The sequence below is a fragment of the Eublepharis macularius genome, chromosome 3 (genome assembly GCF_028583425.1).
Source record: "Eublepharis macularius isolate TG4126 chromosome 3, MPM_Emac_v1.0, whole genome shotgun sequence".
Taxonomy (NCBI): Eukaryota; Metazoa; Chordata; class Lepidosauria; order Squamata; family Eublepharidae; genus Eublepharis; species Eublepharis macularius.
This window is the reverse complement of record NC_072792.1, coordinates 178,878,939-178,901,908: the sequence shown is the minus strand read 5'-3', so window position 1 is coordinate 178,901,908 and position 22,970 is coordinate 178,878,939. Positions and strand designations below refer to the sequence as shown.

At 45.3% G+C, this 22,970-nt stretch overlaps 1 protein-coding gene across 3 annotated transcripts in view; it reads right to left on the bottom strand.

Annotated features, from left to right (window-relative positions):
* PAK1 (p21 (RAC1) activated kinase 1) overlaps positions 1-22,970 on the bottom strand; it is a 142,481-nt gene that overhangs the window by 30,809 nt on the left and 88,702 nt on the right. For all 3 annotated transcript variants that reach the window (XM_054974076.1, XM_054974075.1, XM_054974074.1), the window contains 3 exons: positions 15,226-15,326; positions 13,975-14,122; positions 10,474-10,511 (listed from right to left, as the gene is read on the bottom strand). In XM_054974076.1, coding sequence (XP_054830051.1) covers positions 10,474-10,511; positions 13,975-14,119 — 183 coding nt within the window. In that variant the 5' untranslated portion in view covers positions 14,120-14,122; positions 15,226-15,326. The remainder of the gene's footprint in view (positions 1-10,473; positions 10,512-13,974; positions 14,123-15,225; positions 15,327-22,970) is intronic.

The window sequence follows — 22,970 nt, the reverse complement described above, 5'->3', positions numbered from 1 at the left end:
CTCTGTAAATGCTAAACTTTAAGCTGCAAGGACGTCTACAGTTCCCGACAAACCTTTAGGTAAGAGAACACGAGATGAATCTAGGTTTTTCGTCTCGTGTGTTTTGACTCTAAGTGTAGTGGTTAAGAGCGGCAGGGCTCTAATCTGGAAAAGCGGGTTTGATTCCTCACTCCTCCGCTTGAAGCCAGCTGGATGACCTTGGGCCAGTCACAGTTTCTCGGAGCTCTCTCAGCCCCACCCACAGGTACGGTTGCCAGGTCCCAATACCCTCCTGCCAGGAGGGGGAGGAATGTGGCATTTACTTGTGCCAGCAGCATGGTGCTCCTTTGCGCATGCGCGCCCTGGCACCTGTACAATGACACGGTGCGCATTCCTGGAGTGCTTGCCAGTGGCGGGCAACCTCTGGGAGCTTGTGGCCTCCCGCGGATCACTGGCAGGTTGGCAGGCAAGGAGGCAAGCCCTGGGAGTTTGCCTGCCACCAGCAGGCACCTGGGAACCCTACTCACAGGGCAATCATTGTGAGGTTAGTAATAATAACACTCTGTAAACTGCTCTGAGTGGGCGTTAAGTTGTCCTGAAGGATGGTATATAAATCTAATGTTGTTGCTGTTGTTTAGAATAAAGGGGATATGATCTTGTATGTGTGCGCCTTGGCTGACCCGATAGATGAGCCTCCAGAGAGCAATGGTCAGAATGTATAACTAGGAGTAGCAAGATCTAGGTTCGAGTCCTTCCTCTACCATGAAACTCTCTGGGTGGCCTTGGGTCCAGTCACACATTCTTAGCTTAACCTACCTCGGAAGATTGTTGTGAGGATAAGGTGAGGGGCAGAACTATGTATGCTACCCCAAACTCCTTAGAAGAGTGCAGTAAAAAGATACAATGGAGCCACAGGTTTTCCAGTTAACTAGGGTGGGCCCGCCACTAAGGTTGCCAACTAACTTGGGAAATTCATAGAGATTTAGGAGATACAGGTTTGAAGAGGGGAAGGGCCTGAGCTGCATATAATAACCCAGAATCCACTCTCCAAACCAGCCATTTTCTCTAGGGGGACTAATGAAAAGAGATCAGTTGTAATTTCGGGAGATCTCCAGCCCTACCTGGAGACCCTACCCTACACAGAGGGGCCAAAGGTGATCATCCGCACAGTCAACCACCACCCACCTCTTCCCTCAGTTTGAGATATTTCGGGCCTGTTGTGGGCCCGAAAATGGGTCAAGTGTGTTGCAGTTGCTAGGCAACCATACAATCGGCCTGCTGCTCTTCTGCCAGCTTGGTGAAGGGGGAGGGGGGTAGGAAGTGCGTGGTGGCAGAAAGAGTTGTGTTTTGGGGTTAGGGTTTTGGAAACTGAAGAAAGTTTGCCCAGAAAGGCCAGGCTTCCCATCTAGAGAGCAAACCACACTGAAAAGAGCTTGCCGTCTCTTTTGAGGAAGATGCTTTAAAGGCCAGACTGCAGTCGCAAATTACAACCCGATTTCCCAGACCCGGTCCTCTTTAGGTAAAGAGATAGCTGCCCGACAGCCTCAAGGACAGTTTGTTGGCATAGCTTTTGCAGTGCTAATGAACAAGAAGCTGGCGGAGGGCCCGCACCAACTGTTTTTATTCCTCTGTTTATTAAAATCTTCACCGAGTGCTTTCTTTAAAACTTCCTTTGTTCAAGCTGCCCCGCTGCCTACCCCGCTGAGTAAAGAGAATGTCATGCTCCTTTTATAGTCAACTAGCAAAATAGCCATCACTCTGACAGGTGGGGACGGAGAGAAGGGCCCCTCTAGCCCTGTTCACATGTTACAGCGAATGCATGTACAACATGTGTGTGCATCTGGTTGTAAGAATGAGCTGATGCGCAGACACTTTACAGATGAAACTGGGGACCAGTCCCTGGACAAATGTGGGGCTTAAAATAGGGTTGCCAGCCTCCAGGTAGTGGCTGGAGATCTCCCGGAATTACAACTGGTCTCCAGGCCACAGAGATCAGTTCACCTGGAGAAAATGGCTACTTTGGGGGGGTGGACTCTATGGAATTATGCCACGCCAAGGTCCTTTCCCTCCCCAAACCCCACTTTCTCCAGGTTTCTCCAGGTTTCACCCCCCAGATCTCCAGGAATTTCCAAACTTGGAGCTGGCAACCCTAGCTTAAAAGCACCCATTCGGCTGTACTTGTGTTGAATGTAATGTGAGAATTACTCGACACACATATAAAGAAAAAGCAAGTGTATGCTGTGCATGGATTGAACATGTGTTCACAGTAACTTGCGAACAGCACTACAACTGCAGAGAACTTGTGGGGGGGCATGCTTGTGTGAAACCCATCTCTAACCAGCACTTTAGGACTGAAAAAACGGGGGGGGGGAGTCTATCCATCCCACTTGAAGCTTGCCCTTCCTCCATTTATCTTCACCACAACTCTGTGGAATGGATTAAGTAGAAAGAATTAAACAATGGTCCAAGGCCAGTGAGGTTCATGGATAAGTAGATTCGAACCCAGGTCTCCCTAGTCTTAGCCTGTTATTTATCTACTACACCATGCTGGCTCTTCCAAATTTAAACTTAAGTCCTCTGAACTAAAGCCAATAAGGGTGGGGGGCTAAAAATGCTTCCAGACCTTGGGGGAGACCAGTTTTGCCTTTCCCACTACAGTTATCTTAGCACGTGCAGTAAGGCAGCCAACATGAGCAATACAGGAACGCGACAAACCTAACCACGGACGATACTAAAATGCTAATTTCACTCACTCGAACAAACTAAGTGGCTCCTATTAAAGCAAAAACAGTAGGAGGTTGCACTCAGCCATAACGTTTTTAAAAAATGCAAAATCGTTGCTTCCAAAATAAAAGACATGGTGCATCACCAACAAGCAAAAATGCAAATCAGCCTTTTTGCTGTCAGTGTGGGAAGCTGCAATCAAAGACCAGGTTGAGCAGACACATCCTTGGCACATCCAGTAGGCTTCCAGAGGCGAAAGAAATATAAAATTGGAAGGGGGGCAGTGAGGAAGAGTAAATATGTCCTCAAAACTGTCTGGGGATAACGGCACCTTCTGAAAGTGAACTCAAGCAGAATCCAGTAATGCTTAAGAATATGGTCAGGATCTTGAGTCCTGGAATACCCCAACAGATTGCCAATCCATTTACTCATTTCAATGTAATTCATCAACCCAGGTTCTTGAAATAACGCAAGAAGAGACTAGGACAGGGAGACCGAAGGTTAACGCCCAATCTTTTCCTCTAGTCCTCAATTATTTTATTTGGAGTGAGGTACCGTCATCGCCTGGCATTTGTCATTCACACACTCTTGGGATTCCTGGTGTGGTGAAGTGGTTAGAATCCCAGTCTAAGATGTGGAAGGCCCAGGTTCGAATCCCTGCTCTGCTATGGAAGCTTGCTGGTGATTTTGGGCCAGTCTCACACACCTTCAGCCTAACCTACCTCACAAGGTTGTTGTGAAGATACAATGGAGAAGTGGAGAAGGAGAAGATACAAATGAAGTAAAATTTAAAAATAAATAAAGGCTGATTCCGCACACGTTGGATAATGCACTTCCAATCCTCTTTATAGATCATTTGGAACAGATTTTTTCGTGTGCGGAACAAAAAATCCACCTCAATGATTGATCAAGTGCATTGAAAGTGCATTATCCAACGTGTGCGGAATCAGCCAAAAACTCCACCTAAGGTTTGAAGAAAAGTAAGAAGTCGCCTCTGCTTTATTTGTTCCTTGCTCAGGAATTATTATCTAACTGTGCCATGGATGAAAGGAAAAAGGTGTTCCTGCCCAGTGCTCTAGCATTCTTTCTCCTGCCTGTCTTGGGTGGAGTTAAAAACAAAACACAAAACCACATCCTCTTTAATGTTATAGCAGAGGTTGGTTACAGGGGTGTTAAAGCTATGCATGCATTTTTTAAAAAGGCCACCCAGATTCTCCCAGAGAAACAGCCCTTCCAAAATAGTTGGAAAATTATTTTTATAGTCTCTAAATGTTTTTTAAAAGGAAGAGGGGTGTGTAAAGGCCCTTTTCTATTGGCCCCAAGTTCCATACATAACAGAAATTTGATTATATGCCAAATGTAAGCTGAATATCGCTGGAACCTATACCACTCAAGCTCCTCCGCAAATATGAGAACTAGAAGCTTGCCAAAAATTTGAACCAAGCAAGAACCAAACCCGGAATTTCCAGAAATCCTTTAAATTCAAGATGTTCGTAATAGCAGAGGCTGAAAAACAGGACCAATGTCATGGTTTCTCATTTGCATGAAAAAGCAGACCTGAAGAAAGGCGGCCTTATTTAAAAACTGAGTGCACCTGCCATCAAGGTGAGTCAGTCAAATTCATGATGCATAAAAGCAGATAACTGATTGTATTCATTATCTGGAAACCAAATTGTTAATGCCATACCTACTTGATGCCTAATATTATTTTGTCCCATATATGCTCCCTTAGGATATAGAAGCAAGGAGCTTTTATTCTAGGCAGCAAAGAAACGGCCCTTGAGAGGATTACGCCACTTTATTTTCCGTTGATATTTCTCCTTCTCCCTCAATCACATCTTTTACCTTGCCTTTCCTCCATGGAGCTCAGAATACCATGTACAGTTCTTCCTCCCTCCATTATTACCCTCCCAACAGCCCTGTGAGTCTGAGTGTATGGGACCGGCCCAAAGACATGGCTGAGGCATTTCAGGCCTGACTGATTTCCTTCAGGGTAAGCGGCCATGTGAAATGGCCACTGGCTTTTTTCTTTGCCAGCGGCCTTTGAACTGCTGTTTCACCTTCACCGATGGTCACTGAATCTAATGCGTTGCCCTGTCCGAATGAAGTACACTTTGTAAGTAATGCTGATGTTGACTCTTCGATATTACAGAAGATGGTTGTACAAAAGTACAATGGTTGTACTTTTATTGATCCTGGGAGGACATTGGACATTATTGATAAGATGGATTGACTGTCATTTTTCCTTCTCTCCTGGACTATTGCTGGATGGCACTCTAAAATATTAGATCAAGACTTCATTTCTTTTATTTCACAGTTTAAGATCATTTTCCTACAAGAAACTTGGACGCAAGTCCCGTTTAATCTTTGTAACTACCTTGCCTTTCACTCATATGCCTCGGTTGGCCCTAACGGGGGAAGACCCTCAGGAGGGCTGAGTCTGCTGTTTCACAGACAGAAATTCAACAGACAAAACCTTCTCATACAAATGGAAGCACAGCCCTGGCAAACTCTGAACGGTTGGATAAAATGTACTGAATAATTTGATGGTACAAGAGCATGGCCGGAAAGAGAGATTGCTCTTAATCTGTCCGGCAGGGTCTAAAAGGAAAAGAAACGAAATTAAAATGGAGGATATTGCACCTACAGGTGAGCTGGAATAAAGTGTACGTTGTGGGTACAGTTGCAGCAAGAGGCAATTCTGATCTCAGGGCCAAGCTACAAGTGACGAATGACACTTGAACGGCAAGTGGATTGAGTGGAGGGCAAGTGAACAGAGAGAAATACACTTGCCGTTCAAGTGTCATTCGTCACTTGTAGCTTGGCCCTCAGTTGAGCTCATAAGATAGCCAGGGGCAAATCAGAAGCAATAAGAATACCTGATTTCAAGGTGACCCAACCTTGAGACATAGCCAGGAACGCATCTTCACAGGATTACGTTGGCACCTTTCCCATGGTGAGAGGGGAAAGGTGGGGGTAGGACAAGGAAGTGGCAATGCCCCCTCTCGCCATGCTCTTCAGTGTTAGGGATGTGACATCACCCTTCTCCTCTCCTCCATTTTATCCTCACAATAACCCTGTGAGGTAGGTTAGGCTGGGAGTGTGTGATTGGCCTAAAGTCACCCAGCAAAGCTGCAAGGGCAGAGCATGTATTTGAACCTGTGCCTTGCAGCTCCTGGCCTAATGCTCTAACCATTACCCCAATTAGGAGCAGGCCCTGGGGAAATCCTTGGAAGGGGAGATGCGGCATGACAAAGGAAGGAAAGGAAACCCTCCCTTTCTCTCCCCTTACCTTTTTTTCCTGGATTCAACCCCATCTTTCTTCCCCCACCTTCACATTCATAGAATCCTAGGGCTGGAAGGTACCTCCAGGGTCATCTAGTCCAACCCCCTGCACAATGCGGGAAATTCACAGCTACCTCCCCTTCCCCCACCCCATCCCCAGTGACCCTTGCTCCATGCCCAGAAGATGGCAAAATACCGTCAGGATCCCTAGACGATCTGGCCTGGGGAAAATTTGCTTCTATTTGCTATTCTCTCCTTCCCCAACCCCCTTTTCCTGATGTTTCCTCTCCCCTTTCTCTATCTACTCTGCCATGACGGGCTTTGCCCCAATACCTTGGAGCTAGTTTGGTGTAGTGGTTAAGAGCGCGGGACTCTAATCTGGAGAGCCGGGTTTGATTCCCCACTCCTCCACGAAGCCAGCTGGGTGACCTTGGGCGAGTCACAGTTCTCTGGAGCTCTCTCAGCCCCACCCACCTCACAGGGTGATTGTTGTGGGGTAATAATAACACTCTGTAAACCGCTCTGAGTGGGCATTAAGTTGTCCTGAAGGGCGGTATATAAATCGAATGTTATTATTACCTAGGGAGGACGAAGGGGACATAGCAGCAGTGACCAGAGAAACCCCCAACCAAAGTGAGCTATTGGGGGGGGGATTGCAATGGGCACTTTAACACTGCCAGCCCTCTACCCAACTTTGGAGCTGCAGCTTAGCTGAGCAAGCATGCCCCGGAAGGAGCTTTATGTGAGGCCAGAGGTAACATGGCACCTGCATGCCTTCCTTTCATATAATACTCTGCAATGACTCTCCGCTAGCATCATCCGCGTCCTGCCCGCTGTTGCCACTCATATCCCTAATAAAAGAGTAAGCGTGTTCCAGACAACTCATTTCCTACCCTGGTGTGCCTCCAGAGGGCGCTGCTGAGGCGGGAAATCCAGGCAGGGATCAGGAGCGGAGCAGATGGCAGTGCCCACCCCTGCCTTCACTGGGATCAGCAGTGGAGCAGGAGGCAATGCCCGCCCCCACCTGGCCGGGAACAGGAGTGGAGCAGGTGGCAATGCCCACCACCCACCTTCACCCAGCCGGGATAAGGAGCACAGCTGTCAACAGTGCCCCCCTCTTTACCCAGCTGGGATCAGGTGCGGAGCAGGTAGCAATGCCCACCCCCCACACACCTTCACCCAGTCGGGATCAGGAGCGGAGCAGGTGGCAATGCCCATCCCCCGCCTTTACCTGGCCAGGAGCAGGCGCAGAGGAGGAGGCAATGCCTGCCTGACCCCCCTCCCCTTCCTAGAGCCTGCTGGATTTTTCCCCACAACGGGCTTTGTTGCGATTGATATCCATATTTGTCATGCTGATGTTGTTTTGAGAGTTCTGGTGGGGGGTGGGGGGACCGAAGGTCCAACCATCCATATATTTTGCAAAGCAAGTGACATCTCCAGTGTTGGTATACAGCAGCACTGCGCCCTTCTCTCTTGCATCTCTATCCAAGTTTGGCTGCCATACAGACTTCACAAACAGATCCGGGAAGCCCGTACCTATCCCTAAAGGTTGCAAAGATTATTTGGACAACGGTCTGCCTCTACCATCTAGTTCCTGCTGTAAACTGTATCCAAGTACTATCATTTCCGATTGCAGGTAAGATGATGGGCTTCTCCTCCAAACAAAAATATATATCCCCAAACTACCATATTTACTGGAATGTAAGAAGACCCCCTTAAAAGCATTATATGCAACAGCATTTTCATTAGTGGACGTAACTGTAACTTGTATGTAAATGCAAGATGACCTCCTCTTTTTTGTGGCATACTTGTGAAGAAAGCCCAGTCTTGCATTTGAGTAAATACTGTAGCACATTCAGGAGAAAATTACCCATCTCCTCATTTAACCATTAAGGAAAAATGAAGGTATTTATGCCTTGCTTTCCCCAAAAACTCAAGGCAATTTTAGCAAACACTTCAAAAATCTAAGAAGTTAAAAGTAGTAACAGTTTTAAAAGAGAGAGAGAGAGAGAACAGCACCTTAAATCAAAGAAAGGACAAGTCTGGAGTGGAGTCAGCAGCGAACACACACATTCACATGCCAAATGCTATCTAAAAGAATGTTGAACAGTTGCTTAAAGGATGGGGTCAGGCTAGCCTCCCTGGGAAGGAAGGTTTGTGCGTGTGCAGGGAAGATTTCTGCCTAAGAAGAGCAACTAAAAGTGCAATCCTATGCAACTGAAGTAAATGGGCTTAGACTGGAGTAACTCTGCACAAAATTGCACTGTAAGTCTTGTAAACCTCCACCTGCAGTCTGAACTGCTATAGTCCAGGCACAAATTTGCCACCTCTGCTGTCTGTGACAATACAACTCAGAGTTGCCAGGCTCTGCCTGACAACTATTGGGAGTCTAGGGGGATGCAATGATATTGAGGGGTTCTTGGCATTACGTCACTTCCAGGAAAAACCAGGAAGTGATGACAGTCCTCTCTGGGAATTGCTTAAAACTCTATGGTTTAGCATAAAGTTTTCTGCAACTCCTAGAGGAGATTTATGTCACTTCCAGTTGTTTTCCAAAAGTGATGTCATGCTGTCGCTGACGGCAATTTTTAATTTTGTTTTCTCCAGCCAGCTGCTGGAATGCCAGCAGGAATTTGTCAACCTTCTCTCCCAGCAGGCATTTGGCAACTCTACACTCATCCTGAGCTACCTAACAGCCTCGTTGTAAGGAAAGAGAGAGGATTGTGGCGCACTGAAAGCTGTCGAAATCTGTTCATTACAAATAAACTATCCTGCACTTTGGACCTTGAGAATTACCATAGTTTAACGAAGCCACTTCTGTGCATGAAAAAAAGAAGACCGTTCCACCAGCATACTGACTGATACCTGGCGCAAATTTGCACATAAATGCATGTTTTCAGTGTTTCCTGGATTGCACTCTTCACCTCTCCATTCAGCATGCAGCAAAACCCAGAACCACAGTTTTATCTGGTAACATTAGTAAATTATTTGCCTGAGCTCACCTCACCCACTGACGACCAAGAGATCTTTATTGCCACTTATAAAAATGTAAAATGGTTCATCTGATAAAAAGAAAGCAGGCATTTCCTAGGTGACCCTGCCGAAGACGGAAGGACTCGTGGAGATGGTTGATATCCATTAACTGGGGAACTTCTAGCAGCACAATACCATTACACAGCACTAATAACCCCTCACCCTGACCTGGGTGGTCCAGGCTAGCCCATCTCATCAGCTCTCAGAAGCTAAGCAGGATCAGCCCTGGTTAGTACTTGGATGGGAGACCAACAGGGAAGTCCAGGGTTGCGATTCCAGAGGCAGGCAGTGGAAAACCACACCTGCACATCTCTTGCCTTGAAAACCCTATGGGGTCACTGTAAGACGGCTGCAACTTGGCAGCTCTTTATACACAATAATGCTTCAAGGATAGTACCAAATCATGCTGACACAGCTAGGCTGCTGCATTCTAGCTAGTTTCAATGAGACTCATAGCCCATTCCTGAGCAGGTGTCATGGCACAGTCTGGACTCAGTGAGGGTGAGGTCTCCTCTGGAGGAGAGGAGCCTTGTGTAGCCAGCCAGGACTCCTCAGGAGAAGAGGAGTTCTGTGTAGCCAGCCCTGACTCAGCAGAAGCCAGCGATCAGGAAGAACAGCTGCTGGCTGATCAGAGCTTACAGCCAGCAGCTGAGGCACCAGCGCCCTCTGGCCCCAATACCACAAGGGAAGCTCAGCCAGGGGCATCCAAGCCTACAGGTGCAGCACAGCCAATGGCCTCCACCCCCCCCCCCCCCCCAGGTTCGCCCACACCCAAAGAACGCCGCAGACAACGCCAGAGATTGGAACTGCAGGAGAGACGGCGCAGTGCTCGTCTCCTAAGTCAACGCCAGCTGCTGGAGAGCGACGATGAGTAGCATCAAGATGGAGTCCCAGCAGCTGGCTGGAAACCACACCTGGCTATAAAAGCCAGTTTGGAGCGACTGCCAGGTGTGGAAGCAATGTGTTGATTACCTGCAACCACTGCCTGGTACCTTGCATCTTGCTCTTGCCTGCATCGTGACTTGATACCTGTGTGCTTTGACCTACGGACTGGACTTGGCTTGGCTTTTGGATCCTGGACACACCCCTGGTGTTTACCCTGTGCTCTGACTACGGACTGGACCTGGCTTGTGACTCATGAACACTCCTTGGCTTCGTGTTAGTGTTTGGACTACCAGCTTGGGTGGGCCCAGCCCATGACAGCATGTTTAGTCCCAATTTTACATGGAACTTAATCTCAGGTAAGCGTGCCTACAAGGGCAGATGTCTGACTTAGGGGAACAGCTCCTCCTTTGCATGCAGAAGGTTCCCGGTTCAATTCTCAGCATCCTCAGTTCTGAGAGCGGATCTTGGGAAAGACCCTTCCCCTGCCTCACAGAGAGTTTTCACCACTTAGAGAACAACGTTGAGACAAAATAACAAATGGTGTGAATTGAAGCCTTCCGCACTTACCAGTGTATTTGAAGAGCTGTAATCTTCTGCAGATTTATCTGGAAGAAGAAGATTTGGAATTATTCACATTCCTTGTATATGTAAACCCAGCAGCACAAACGACAACCATGGTTGGGAAAAAACGTGAAAATCGGTATGTGCCACTGACTTCCAATTGGAGACGGAGACATATAAAACCCGTCCTCCTTACCCCGTGCATCAAAATTACCTTCCAGTATCAGGGCTGGAATACAAGAGAGATTGTTTTCCATCTCTCTTTCCCTAGCTGGCATTTGCTTCAGCGTGCCATTCTAGACCTTCTTTGGCCTTCAAATATTTCATTAGACTTGGGCTGTTAGCCAACTTCATCTGGCTTTTCTGGTAGCATTATATGTCCTGCACCTCTAAATTTATTTGCATTGATAAAGACTTCTTTTAAAAAAACCTATGCTGCAATTCAGGCTGAAGTACAAATGCAGAGATATTCCTAGGATAAGCTATTGGCCTGATTTTCACCAAAATCTTTTTTTTTAAAGTAAAGATTTTATTTAAAAAGAAAAGATAGAAATATGACAGTAGAAAGTGCATAGAAACCTATCTAAAATACAAAGCACTACATTTGAGTTACATTTAAAATACAACAGAAAAATTGATTCAAAATATGTAACAGCACAACTAGATTATATAATTGTTCTCTTCCGCTCTCCTTAATTGCTTATACCCAAACTTTAATGCCAGTAATTTTTAATCAGTCATCTTTTCTATATTTTGTCCCTATAATATGATTACCTTAATTTGTCCTAGTTTCAGCCTATGTAATCAAAGAAATCTTTCCATTTTTCCCAGAATTCCACTATTGGTCTATTGGGCATATAAGTTAATTTAGCCATTGATGCATATTCATACAGCTTGTCTATCCACTCAGCATATCAGGACACGAATCTGTTTTCCAATTTGCTGCATATAGTACTCTTGTGGCTGTCATAATATACTGGAAAAGGTCTCCCTGTTCTTTTATAATATTATTCGGTAAAGTATTTAATTGTTCGGTAAAATATTTAATAGCATATTTTTCAAATCTGAGCTTCAAAATATTCTGCCTCTCTTCATCTATTTTTAGCCAATATCTTTGTGCTTCCTTGCATGTCCACAACATAGAACACCCATCCTCCGTCAATTGCACTGGTTACCAGTTGTGTACCGGGTCCAGTTCAAGGTTTTGGTGCTGACCTATAAAGCCCTATGTGGACTGGGTCCAGCATACCTTCGGGACTGCTTCTCCCCATATGTTCCCCCGAGGTCGCTTCGATCAGCTAATAAGCAGTTGCTGATGGTCCCTGGCCCCAGGGAGGTCTGTCTGGCCTCTACCAGAGCCAGGGCCTTTTCAGTCCTGGCTCCGACCTGGTGGAACTCTCTGTCTGTGGAGACTAGGGCCCGGCGGGATTTGTTATCTTTCTTCCAGGCCTGCACGACGGAGGTGTTCCACCAGGCATTTGGTGGGGGCTAGGCTGTCCTCTTGCCAGCCATACCACTGAAGACCGTCCACCACCCATGCAGGAGCTCATAAAGTGTGACGCAGGTCATTATGTAAGAGCCAAAGCATGCGCCTAAAATGCTGAATGTTAATATTTATACCCGCCATTTGAGAAATTTTATTGCACAAGGAGTAATGTTTAAATGTTTATTTATAATGTTTTTATTGTTTTAAACTGTATGTTGTATGTTGTTACACCGCCCCAAGCCCGTCCAATGGGGAGGGCGGTCTAGAAATGTAATAAATAAATAAATAAATGTGATAAGATGTTGCATCTGTGTATCATCAAAGTATTTAAAAGTAACATCTGTTGCAACTCTATCTTCTTACTGCACTAAGCAGAGTTACACTTTTCAAAGCCTAATGGATTTAGAAAGAGGTAACTCTATTTAGGATTGTACTGTTAATTGCAAAATACCTATTAACGAGATATGCTCATTTATGCTTCTTTTAAGATACACATTTAGAATTTCTAATCTGATACCCCAGTTTGGCTTTTTAAAAACGATGCAGCCAATCAGCACAGAAATGAAGGCACAGGTCAAAACTTCACACATTTTTTATTTCCCCCACCCGCCTCCAAAATTGTTCCAAACACTTGCTAAACTGTCACAAGGGGGCAAGGCCAAAATTGAACTGTTTCCATGACCATCAAGGGACTCAACCATTTTGGATTCAATCGTGTGCATGGGGCAGCCACATCCAAGATGGCCATGCTAGAGAAGGTATTTTGGAGCAACATCTTGGTTGTGGCTGTGCCAGCTGAGCTCAACTGGAGCACAGGAAGACAGACATAAAACTAAGTGTCAGGTGGGTGGCCGTGATGGTGTGTAATAGAAGAGCAAGATTCGGTTCCAGTAGCACCTTAAAGACTAACTAGATTTCTATGGTATGAGCTTTGTCAGAGCTCCCTTCGTCAGATACGAGCTCATGTCACACAAAGGGAGCTCTAACTCTCGAAAGCTCATACTCTCAAAATCTAGTCGGTCTTTAAGGTGAGAGTTCGAGATTTCGAGAGCACGAGCTTTCAAGATTCAGAGCTCCCTTTGTCAGATATGAGCTCGTATCTGATGAAGAGAGCTCTGACAAAGCTCATACCATGGACATCTACTTGATCTTTAAGGTGCTACTGGACCTGTATAAAACTTAATGGCTATGTCTATAATGGCACAGCTCAAGGCTACATATTTATTTAAATATTTATATACCACTTGAAAGTAGCTTTAAAGTATCATCTTCCCCTTTTTATTTTGTCCTCTGTGGTAAGTTAGTCTGAGAGATAGTAGTTGCCATGGAAGGATTCAAACCATGGTGAACCAGATCCTAGTCTGACACTAGAACAACAACAACAACAGATTTATATACCGCCCTTCAGGATGACTTAACACCCACTCAGAGCAGTTTACAAAGTATGTCATTATTATGTGTCTGGGGGTGGGGCGGTGTCCAGACAATGCAAGGGGGGTAGAAAATCCCTCAGAGCTAACAAGATTATCAGAGTGTAAGCTTTCGAGAGTCAGAGCTCCCTTCTTCTGACTCTCAAGAGCTTATACCCTGAAAATCGTGTTGGGCTCTAATAACAACAACATTTGATTTATATACCGCCCTTCAGGATGACTTAACACCCACTCAGAGCGGTTTACAAAGTATGTCATTATTATCCCCACAACAAATACCCTGTGAGGTGGATGGGGCTGAGAGAGCTCTGAGAGAGCTATGACTGACCGAAGTTCACCCAGCTGGCTTCAAGTGGAGGAGTGGGGAATCAAACCCAGTTCTCCAGATTAGAGTCCCGCGCTCTTAACCACTATATCAAACTGCTTGGCAAGTCAGAGAGTTTGTTTCTGGCCTGGCTGTGTGCAAACACTCAAGGTCTCAGTCTATCCTGACACCCTCCCTTGTGACATCAGTCCAAAGCCAACCAAGCTGTAATCTCCACATGGAGGGTTTCCACGTTTGTTTTTTAGAGGCTGAACAGAATTACCTACCTGTAAAGCTCATATACTTCTGGCTGTTGGAGGTCTTTTTCGAATTGTAGAACTCTAGCACATCAAGTACCGCTTGAGGGTTCTTCTTTTGCTCCGACTTGGTGATATTGGAGGTCTGCAGCAAACGGGCCCATTGCTCGGGCATGCCCTGAGAAAACGACAAGAGCAGTCAGCGTCTTACGCTCTGGAACCAAACCGTTTTCCGATGGGAATAGTTCCTCCTGCTTAAAATCAGGCAATTGTCATTCGGCAGCATTCGTTAACTGATAATGCCTCTTAGAAAAGAGCAGTGGAGAATGGATCCTTAAACATGTTAAAGATGAACCTCAAGCCATCATTTCAATTCAAAGCAAAAAGAGGTTGGGGTGAAATGAGTCTGTTCACGGAGCAGGCAGGCAGCGCTCAGCGGTATGTGAAACGCCAAGGGCATCTCCTACCCCTCTTCTCCTTAAAAAACATTTATTGAGACCATTTTAAACATGCGTTTCTCTACCAAATGACTCAAGAAAACAAAAGGCTGTGTCAGGCCATTGGATACACCAGCTCCCATAAGAGAACATGGCATGGTAACCAAATATAAGAAGATCCCCTCTCTTTTTTTTTTTTAATGGCATACCTGAGGGGAAAAACTGCTCCGGGATTTGAGTAAGTACCATATGTCCACCTTCCTAAATAGCAAAAATGTTATACCTCTGATGAATTGAGATCTGGTCTGCAAATGCTTACATTTTTGTCTTTAAGAATTGCCGTAAATACTAAATCTCAGATAGCAGGTCTTGGGAAAGCCCTTTCCCTTCCCAAGACCCCAGAGAACCATTTCCAGTCACACAAAGATGACAATTGGCCTCATGCAGCAGTATACTCAACCAGAAGATGTACGGTCTACTAAGAGCCGGCCAGTTGCCAATCAATGGACTACAGTCCCTTCTGGCCAAGCAGATATCTTCCAATTTCTTTTCCACTAGAGTTGCCTGACATGGACTGGCAACCAGTGAGAGACCAGGTGTGCAGGGACATGAGGGCGGTCATTGGCAATGGTGTGATGACACTTCTGGGGAGGAAAAAAGCTGGAAGTGATCGTTCTCTCTAGGAATCAACAAAAACTCTATGGTTTTACTATAGAGTTTCTGGCAATTCCTAGAGAGGTGGGATGTCACTTCCAGTGTTTCCAGGCAGTGACATTCTCCTGTCAGCCATTTTTTATTTTTTCTTCTACAACCCTGTTTCCCAACCCATTCCCATCCTCCTTACTGTGAATTCGCCTGTGACAGCATCAAATCCAACATGAATTGTGTGTTCAAAGTCCGAAGGCAGGGAGATTTCTGGCCGTTCTTTCTCCTTCTTTTTGTTGGCTGTTTGAAAAAGAAGAGGGTTACAGTAGCAGACAACACTGGCCAGAGATGTTCAGAGACCTGAAAGCTACCATCAGAAGTCCTTAGGAATAGTTCCCTGTCCAGCTTCATATACAGTTCCTATGGGAAGGCTGCAAAGAACCAAATAAAACAACGTGCTGAAGAACAAAGATTTTCAATTGCCTGCATTTTCCTGAGAGTAAGCCCTGTTGACTAAATTGGGTCTTACTTCTGACTAGTTCTGCTTAGGGCTGGGCCCTAAGCTTGCCTTCTGTACATCACATGTATCTAATACAGCCAAGTATATATACATGGGCTAATAAAACTTGGTGGGCCTGAAACTTGTGTTTATACATGTGCTAATAAAACTTGGTGGGCCTGAAACTTGGGGTAGGGGATTTCATGTGCAGACTTTCTGGACACACAGAGTTTATATATGCATTTGCTCTATGGTTATTGAAAATACATGGGGAGGGGGAAACAGATGAGATTCCATGTGCCCTCATTGCCCCCTGCCAACACATCACCAGTACAAGATTATAGCAATCGCCGCGTACCAGCCCCAAATCCAGAATCAAGCTCTTTTTTAACTGGGCTGGCATCTGATTAAATAAATTGTAAGCTATCTTTTAGCCATCAGTGACTTCAGTGATTCTTTAATTTGCTACCGATGAACTGATGGTGAGTTTTTAAAAAATCACGTTCTGCTTTTAATTGTTAGACGCCTTTGTGTCGCCAACTGGGCAGAAAGGCAGGACGTAAATTTTGTAAACAGATAAATTAGAATCACTTTTAAATCTTATGTCTGCATGCTATCAAGGCCTCAGAAAGGGTCTGCCGAAGATATTAAAAGGGATGCAACGGAATTTCCCAATCATTTTTATTCCGTTCCAACTTTTTAAAACTTATTATTAAAACATAAAAGAAGCATTTGTGCCAAGACATGCAAAAAAGAGGAGGAAAGGGAGGAATAAAATAACCAGCATCACAGAGGCAAAAGCAGGTAACTTGCAGTTCAGGAAAAAAAATTACTGGTTTTAAGGAAGAAAAATGTATTTGTTTTTTCATCATCAGCCACCCCCCCCCCGCTCTCTTTTGGGGTTCATTTTCCTACCTGAAGCAGAGCAGCTACAAAAATAAATATATGTGCTCTTAGTTCTGGCCTGCCCATACTCCCCGCCTCCCTCAGTTATTGCGAAAAGTAAGTAATCCATTTAAAAGTCTGACTTTTTAAAACCACGGCTATATACAACACCTGGGGATCTTGGTGGGAGACACAGACAGCAAACACGCATTCATATATGGAAGAGTCTCCCCAGCCGCGGCTCTTAACAGGAATTTCAATACTCCCGCAGGTCATTTAATCACTGCGAAGGCTCTTTCCTCCACCCCGTTGCTGGCCTCCTCTTTGGCATCTATAGTGTGGGAGCGATGAAATCATTCCAATCACCTGAACCTGAGTTCAGTCCAACCGACTGCAAGGTGCTTCCCAGTTGATGAATGTCCTCTCGTACGTATTGCTATTAAGAACCCACAAAGCAGACGAGAGTGATACGTTTACCTGGGGATTTTGGAGTAAGCTGGGAGGGGGCGGATGTTCTTACATGAAAATCGTTCGTTAGTTTAATTAGCTCTTAATTACTTAGAACTTATTCCTCTCTCTTCACTGGATCAAACATTTCCGGTTGATCTCTCTTTACTATGTATTCTCTCTCTTTATTATGCATTATATGCCAACACCACAGTTCAGGAAGAGTAAGTAATGCAGGTGCTGTTGCCAACCTCCAGATGGGGCCTGGAGATCTCCTGGAATCAGTTCTCTTGGAAAAAACGGCTGCTTGGAGGTTGGTTTATATGGCGCTATACTCTGCTGAGGTCCATGCCCTCCCCTCCCCAGGGTGTATCCCCAAATCTCCAGGAATATCCCAAACTGGAGCTGGCAACCCTAAATATGGGATAGCGGACGGGGAAAGAATTTTTTCAGCTTTAGCTTGTACTTGCAAGCCAATGGGCCAACAAAGTAAAGTAGGCGTTTTCCTGTATTTTGGAGAGAAATTGATTTTGTACTCCCAAGTGGAAAGAAGTTGCAAAGATAGTGCAAAGATAATCTTGGGAATATGCCCTTTTTAATACCTTTTTATAAATTGCACGTTCGTGGGGAGAACAGGTGAACATTCAGAGAGAAATCAAGTCCCTCCCTCTTCCCGCACAAAAATATGTGTGTGTGTAAGGTGCCATCAAATAGGAGCCGATTTATGGCGATCCCATTGGGTTTTCAAGGCAAGAGACAAACAGAGGTGGTTTGCCATTGCCTGCCTCTGTATATCACGACAAAAATAGCACAGGGCAAAGACCTTGGAGTCCCCTCCACAGCCAGGTACAACACACAGACTTCTACCTCTTTCACTAACTACACTGAAATGTTTTACTTCAGGCACAGCTGTGCAGGTGTGTGCATGTCACATGCTAGAAACATCACTCTTGAGTTTCTTGGAGGAAACGTAAATAGGGTTGCCAGCCTCCAAGTGGTGGCTGAAGCTCTCTGGAATTACAACTGATCTCCATACAACAAAGTTGTATTGGCCCAAAGTTCCAGTTCCCCTGGAAAAATGGCTACTTCGGAGGGTGGACTCTATGGCACTGTAACCTGTTGAGGACCCCGCCCTCCCCACACTCTGCTCTTTCCAAACTCCGCTTTCAAAATCTCAAGAATTTCCCAACCCAGAACTGGCAAACCTAAACGTAAAGCTTGTTTTTCAAAAGGATTAACTTAAGACAACAGTAGCTAGTAGCCACCAATTCACATTAATTGCGTAGCGTTCACGCTGTCAACGTGCAAGCGACACAAAAGCTTGGAGAAAAGGTCAGGCTGCGTATCCAAAGTTGAGGCTTTGTTGCAGCAGTATAATAGCTTGCAATGAAGCACGGCAATTTAAAAGTCTGAAAAGGACCGCATTCCAAAATATTAAATAGTTTTTGTCTCTCCTAGGTTTCATGCGAAAGGAAAGAGAGAAAATGGTTTGGGGAGTATTTGTAAACTGAACTCTGTTGATGTTTCAGACTAAGGTTGCCAGGTCCCTTTTCCCTTGTGGCGGGACGGCGAGGACCCAGTGCTCCTGTGATCACCAATGCAATGATGTCACTTCCGGGAAGTGACATCATCGCACAAGGCAGAGGAAAGCATGCACGTGCTCTTTGTAGTGCCAAACTGGACCGCTGAGAAATATGGGAATGCTCTTGAGGTGGTACAACAACGTCAGAGACATTGTTGCGCTGGTCACGGGAGCGCACCCAGGAAGCCCTTTCCCCCCTGCTGGCCAAGTAAGCAGTGGCAGGGGGCAAAAGGTGAGAGTTTAAACCTTGGAGGCAGTTGAGGGTCAATTAGGGCCTGTTAGGACTGTCAACTGTGGGTTGGAAAAATTCTGGAGGCTGGGGAGGACGAAGTTTGGAGAGGGGCCTCAGAAGAGTATAATGCCACAGAATCCTCCAAAGTAGCCACTTTCTCCAAGGGAACCGATCTCTATAGACTAGAGAGCCAGTTTGGTTAAGAGCAGCAGGACTCTAATGTGGAGAGCCGGGTTTGATTCCCCATTCCTCCACTTGAAGCCAGCTGGGTGACCTTGAGTCACTCTCTCAGCCCCGTCCACTTCAGAGGGTGATTGTTGTGGGGATAATAATAACATACTTTGTAAACTGCTCTGAGTGAGTGATAAATTGTCCTGAAGGGTGGTATATAAATTGAATGTTGTTGTTGTTATAGATCTGTTGGAATTTTGGAAGAGCTCCACGTGTCTGTTGGAAAGCCAATGACACTTGAGATCAGATATATTCCCATGCTCAGCTTGGAAAAGGCCTCTCCGAATTTGCCAAATTATTAACTAATAAATAGCAGATTGCAACAGATGGGGAGCAGAGCTAGCGGAAAGGGGACAGAATTCCGAAACCACAGATCAGCAAAGCAGTGCAAGCGGCAAGCTTTAAAACAATGGAAGCCGGTAGCAAAGAAAAGCAAATGCAAGGGGAGAAACCTCAACAATTTAAACTGTACAATTTGGGATTAGGGCAACACCCATCAATTAGAAAGCATTGCAACAAGTACAAAGCCCAGACATCCATTTCCTAGGAACTCAGAAATTAATCCCATTTGAATTGTTAGGATTTCCTTCCAAGATCTAAGGACCAGGCCACCTGTCATTTTCCAAGAGTTTGCAAACAACACCGTCATTCTTATGCCAAGATGACTAAATGGAACCTCCTCGTGTGGAACAGCAGGCTTTGATTCCAGTGGCACTTTAGACCAATGAATTTTCAGGGTGTAAGCTTTCAGGAGACACAGCTCCCTTCTTCAGACATTATTTGATCTAGTGAAACTTGTGTCTGAAGAAGGGAGCTCTGACTCTCAAAAGCTTACACCCTGAAAATCTTGTTGGTCTCTAAGGTGCCACTGGACCTCTTACACATGAGACCTCTTACACAAAGATGCTCAAGTGTAGGTAATGCGATGTAAGCCAGGAAGCATAGTTTAAAAAGACAGAGCCAAAGGCTCTATCATTTTCACCTCTCTACAGGGAGGGTTGTTTAAAAATATAGAGCTGCAGAGATCTCTCCTCAGAGGGTTTGTTAATTTCATCTATGCCTGCAGCAAGGGAGGTGAAATTGACAGAGCCTCCAGGGAGGCAAAGATGAAATTAACAAATCCTCTGAGGAGCGATATCCATAGGATGTCTTTTTAAATTATGCTTCCTGTCTAATATTGTGTTCCCCTACACTTGAGCATCCTTCTGTAAGAAATCTTGTGTAGAGAGACTCAGAAATCCTACTGTTCTACAGCAGACCAATATGGGTATCCACTTTGTTGTTGTTGTTGTTGATGCTGATGATGCTGATTGATTGATTGATTGATAATTTATAGTCTGCAAGTGGGCTCAGGGCAGGTTACAACAAAATAAAAACACAAGCATACAATAAAATCACAAATCTGACAATACAGCACTTCAACAATTCACCTGCTCAGGGGTGAAGGTGTGGGTTAATATCCTGCAGCTGCTCATATGTGGGGGGCAGATGAACACATAGCGCCCCCCACAGGTGGGAGGCCAGCAGGGAGACTCATTTGATGGATTTAATGTTGGCCTCGACCAAATGCCTGGTGGAACTCTCCACATCTGGAGGCAGCAAACCTCTGAATACCAGCATCAGGAAGCCACATCCGGGGAAGGCTTCAACCTCTACTGGTTGGCTGGACTAGACCACTGGTCTTCCCTAGAATGATGCAAGAAGAACATGCGCCACCAGAGCAGACTATTCCTTTATAAACCAGTAAGAGCATCGACTATAAAACAAGACACGAGGGTAATGAGGCTGCTAAAATTGCCAGATTAATTCTGCCTCCTTCTGCTGGATATGCTTTGCTCTCCAGGGTTCAGTCTCCATCTGCTAGTTATTAGCTCCAAAACCTGGCAGATTAATTAATCAGAAAGACTGTGGTTTGGATGCTAAATATTGGATTTAAGTAGCAGAAAACCCCAACGTTCAAATCCCAGCTCAGGCAAAATGTTTATGAAAGGCAGTTTCAGGTCCAGTCACAGCACTAGGGGCCAGCCAAACCTGCAGGGATTATTGCAAAAGGTTGGGTTGTCAACTCCAGGATGGGAAATTACTGGAGATGTGAACAAGGAGTGTGGGAAGGACGAGGTTCGGGGGAGGACTTCAGCCAGGTATAAAACATCTCTAAGCTCTTTGTAGGTATACAGACCAAACAAAAGACTTGCAAGGAATTCAGACGAGGGGAAACTGCTTCCTCCTCCCTTTTTCCTTTTTCTGGCCACCTCCAGAATGTCTTCCTTCCTAGCCCCTCCCATCACTGTACTGCATTCTCCTATGCCTCCTCACTCTTTGCTACCTGAGGTTGTCATCCTCCAGACGGGCCAATGAGAAAACAAACCGCGACCTACTGACTGATACAATTAAAGATACAGAATGACACAAACTACAGTCAAGTCTAACTGCAACGGGTTTGCTAGCCAATTGAGCGGATGGCCATTGTGCTTCGAAAATGACATGTAACTTACCTGTGATACATTTTTCTTGGTAACTGCCAGGAAGAAGGGGATATCAGAAACGGGATTCCTCGCTAGCAAACCCATTGCAGTTACTATGCATTGATTTGCAATCCCTGTGAACAAGCTTATAGCTGTAACTGATGCTTATTTATATTGTTGTATTCTGGTTCATTACCTATAAATTGTAGCCTGTACTCTGTGGTTATAGGAGGTCTGGTCCTTTGAAGCCAGCACTTGCACTTTAGGATATGATATTGACTAGCATTTTTGCACTTTGAATTTCTGTATGCACGTAGCTATTTATGCTTCTTGTGCTGTATCCTCCTTATATTGGCTGTTGCCAGCAATACGACCAATTTAGAGTTGCATTAAGATTATTTGTATGAAATTATAGACTTGACTGTAATTTGTGTCATTCTGTATCTTTAATTGTATCAGTCAGTAGGTCACAGTTGTTTTCTTATTGGTACGTTCTCTGTGACTCTCTATTTTTGGATCCTCCAGACAGGGCCTGGAATTCTTCCGGAATTATAAGTGATCTCCAAACTACAAAGACCAGTCCTCTGTAGAGGAAATGGTAGCTTCAAAGGGCAAACTTTATGGATTCACATCCCTTCTGAGCTCCTTTCTGTTCCTAAACTCCGCTAGGGCTGACACGCCCAGCCTGGCAACCAGCAGAAGACCAGGGGATCAGGGACCAGGGGGCGGAGAAATAATTGGCGACATTGCAATATCACTTCTGGGGAAAAAACAGTTTACCATAGAGTTTATGGTGATTTCTAGAGTGGTGTGACATCACTTCCTTTTTCCTGGAAGTGACGTCACACCATCAGCCCAACAGCCAGGAGGCTGGCAACCCTAACCTCCGCTCTCCACAGGCTCCACCCCCAAATCTCCAGGTATTTCCAAAGCTGGAGTAGGCAAACAATCAATACTCTCTTCTTCCTCCTCCTGCCACAAATTTCCCCAGTGCTTACAGGAATTGTTAGGCAACCCTGTCTTGTGACAGGCTGCATTGCAGAGATCTCCTTTTTTCCTGAAGTTGTTCAGATAAAGGGGTTTTTTTTTAAAGCCCTCCCCTTTACTTCTCTTTTTTCACTTTTGGAATTTTCTACAAACGTGGACAATTACCCAAGTTTGTAGAAGAATTCCCCCTATTCCTAGCTAGCTCTCTTTGCAGATGGTTCGATCCTCACGGGAGGGGGTCACGTTCCAGATCAGATATATGGTAACTGCCGGCCTTACGAAGCCGAATCAATGAGCTTGGAAAAGTGAAGAGCAGGACTTGTCCTTGGCAGAGAGAAATGACTTCTTCCAACAGCAGGTTTCAGGCATCCTAAAGGAAGGCGTGCTGTTCCTTTAATTAATTTTGATTGGCATGGAGTGGCCACTCGGGCTTTCTGCCTATAAGCTTTGGCCCCATCCTGGCTAATGGGATTTCATTCTACTGATATGCAAGCTGCAAAGTTAGCTGCAATAATGGGTTGGTGGTAAGTATGCCCATAAACAGGGCGTCTGCTGAATTAAGAGCATGCAAATCTCTGAATTTAATTCAAAGAGCACTGTCAGCACTGGGGAAACT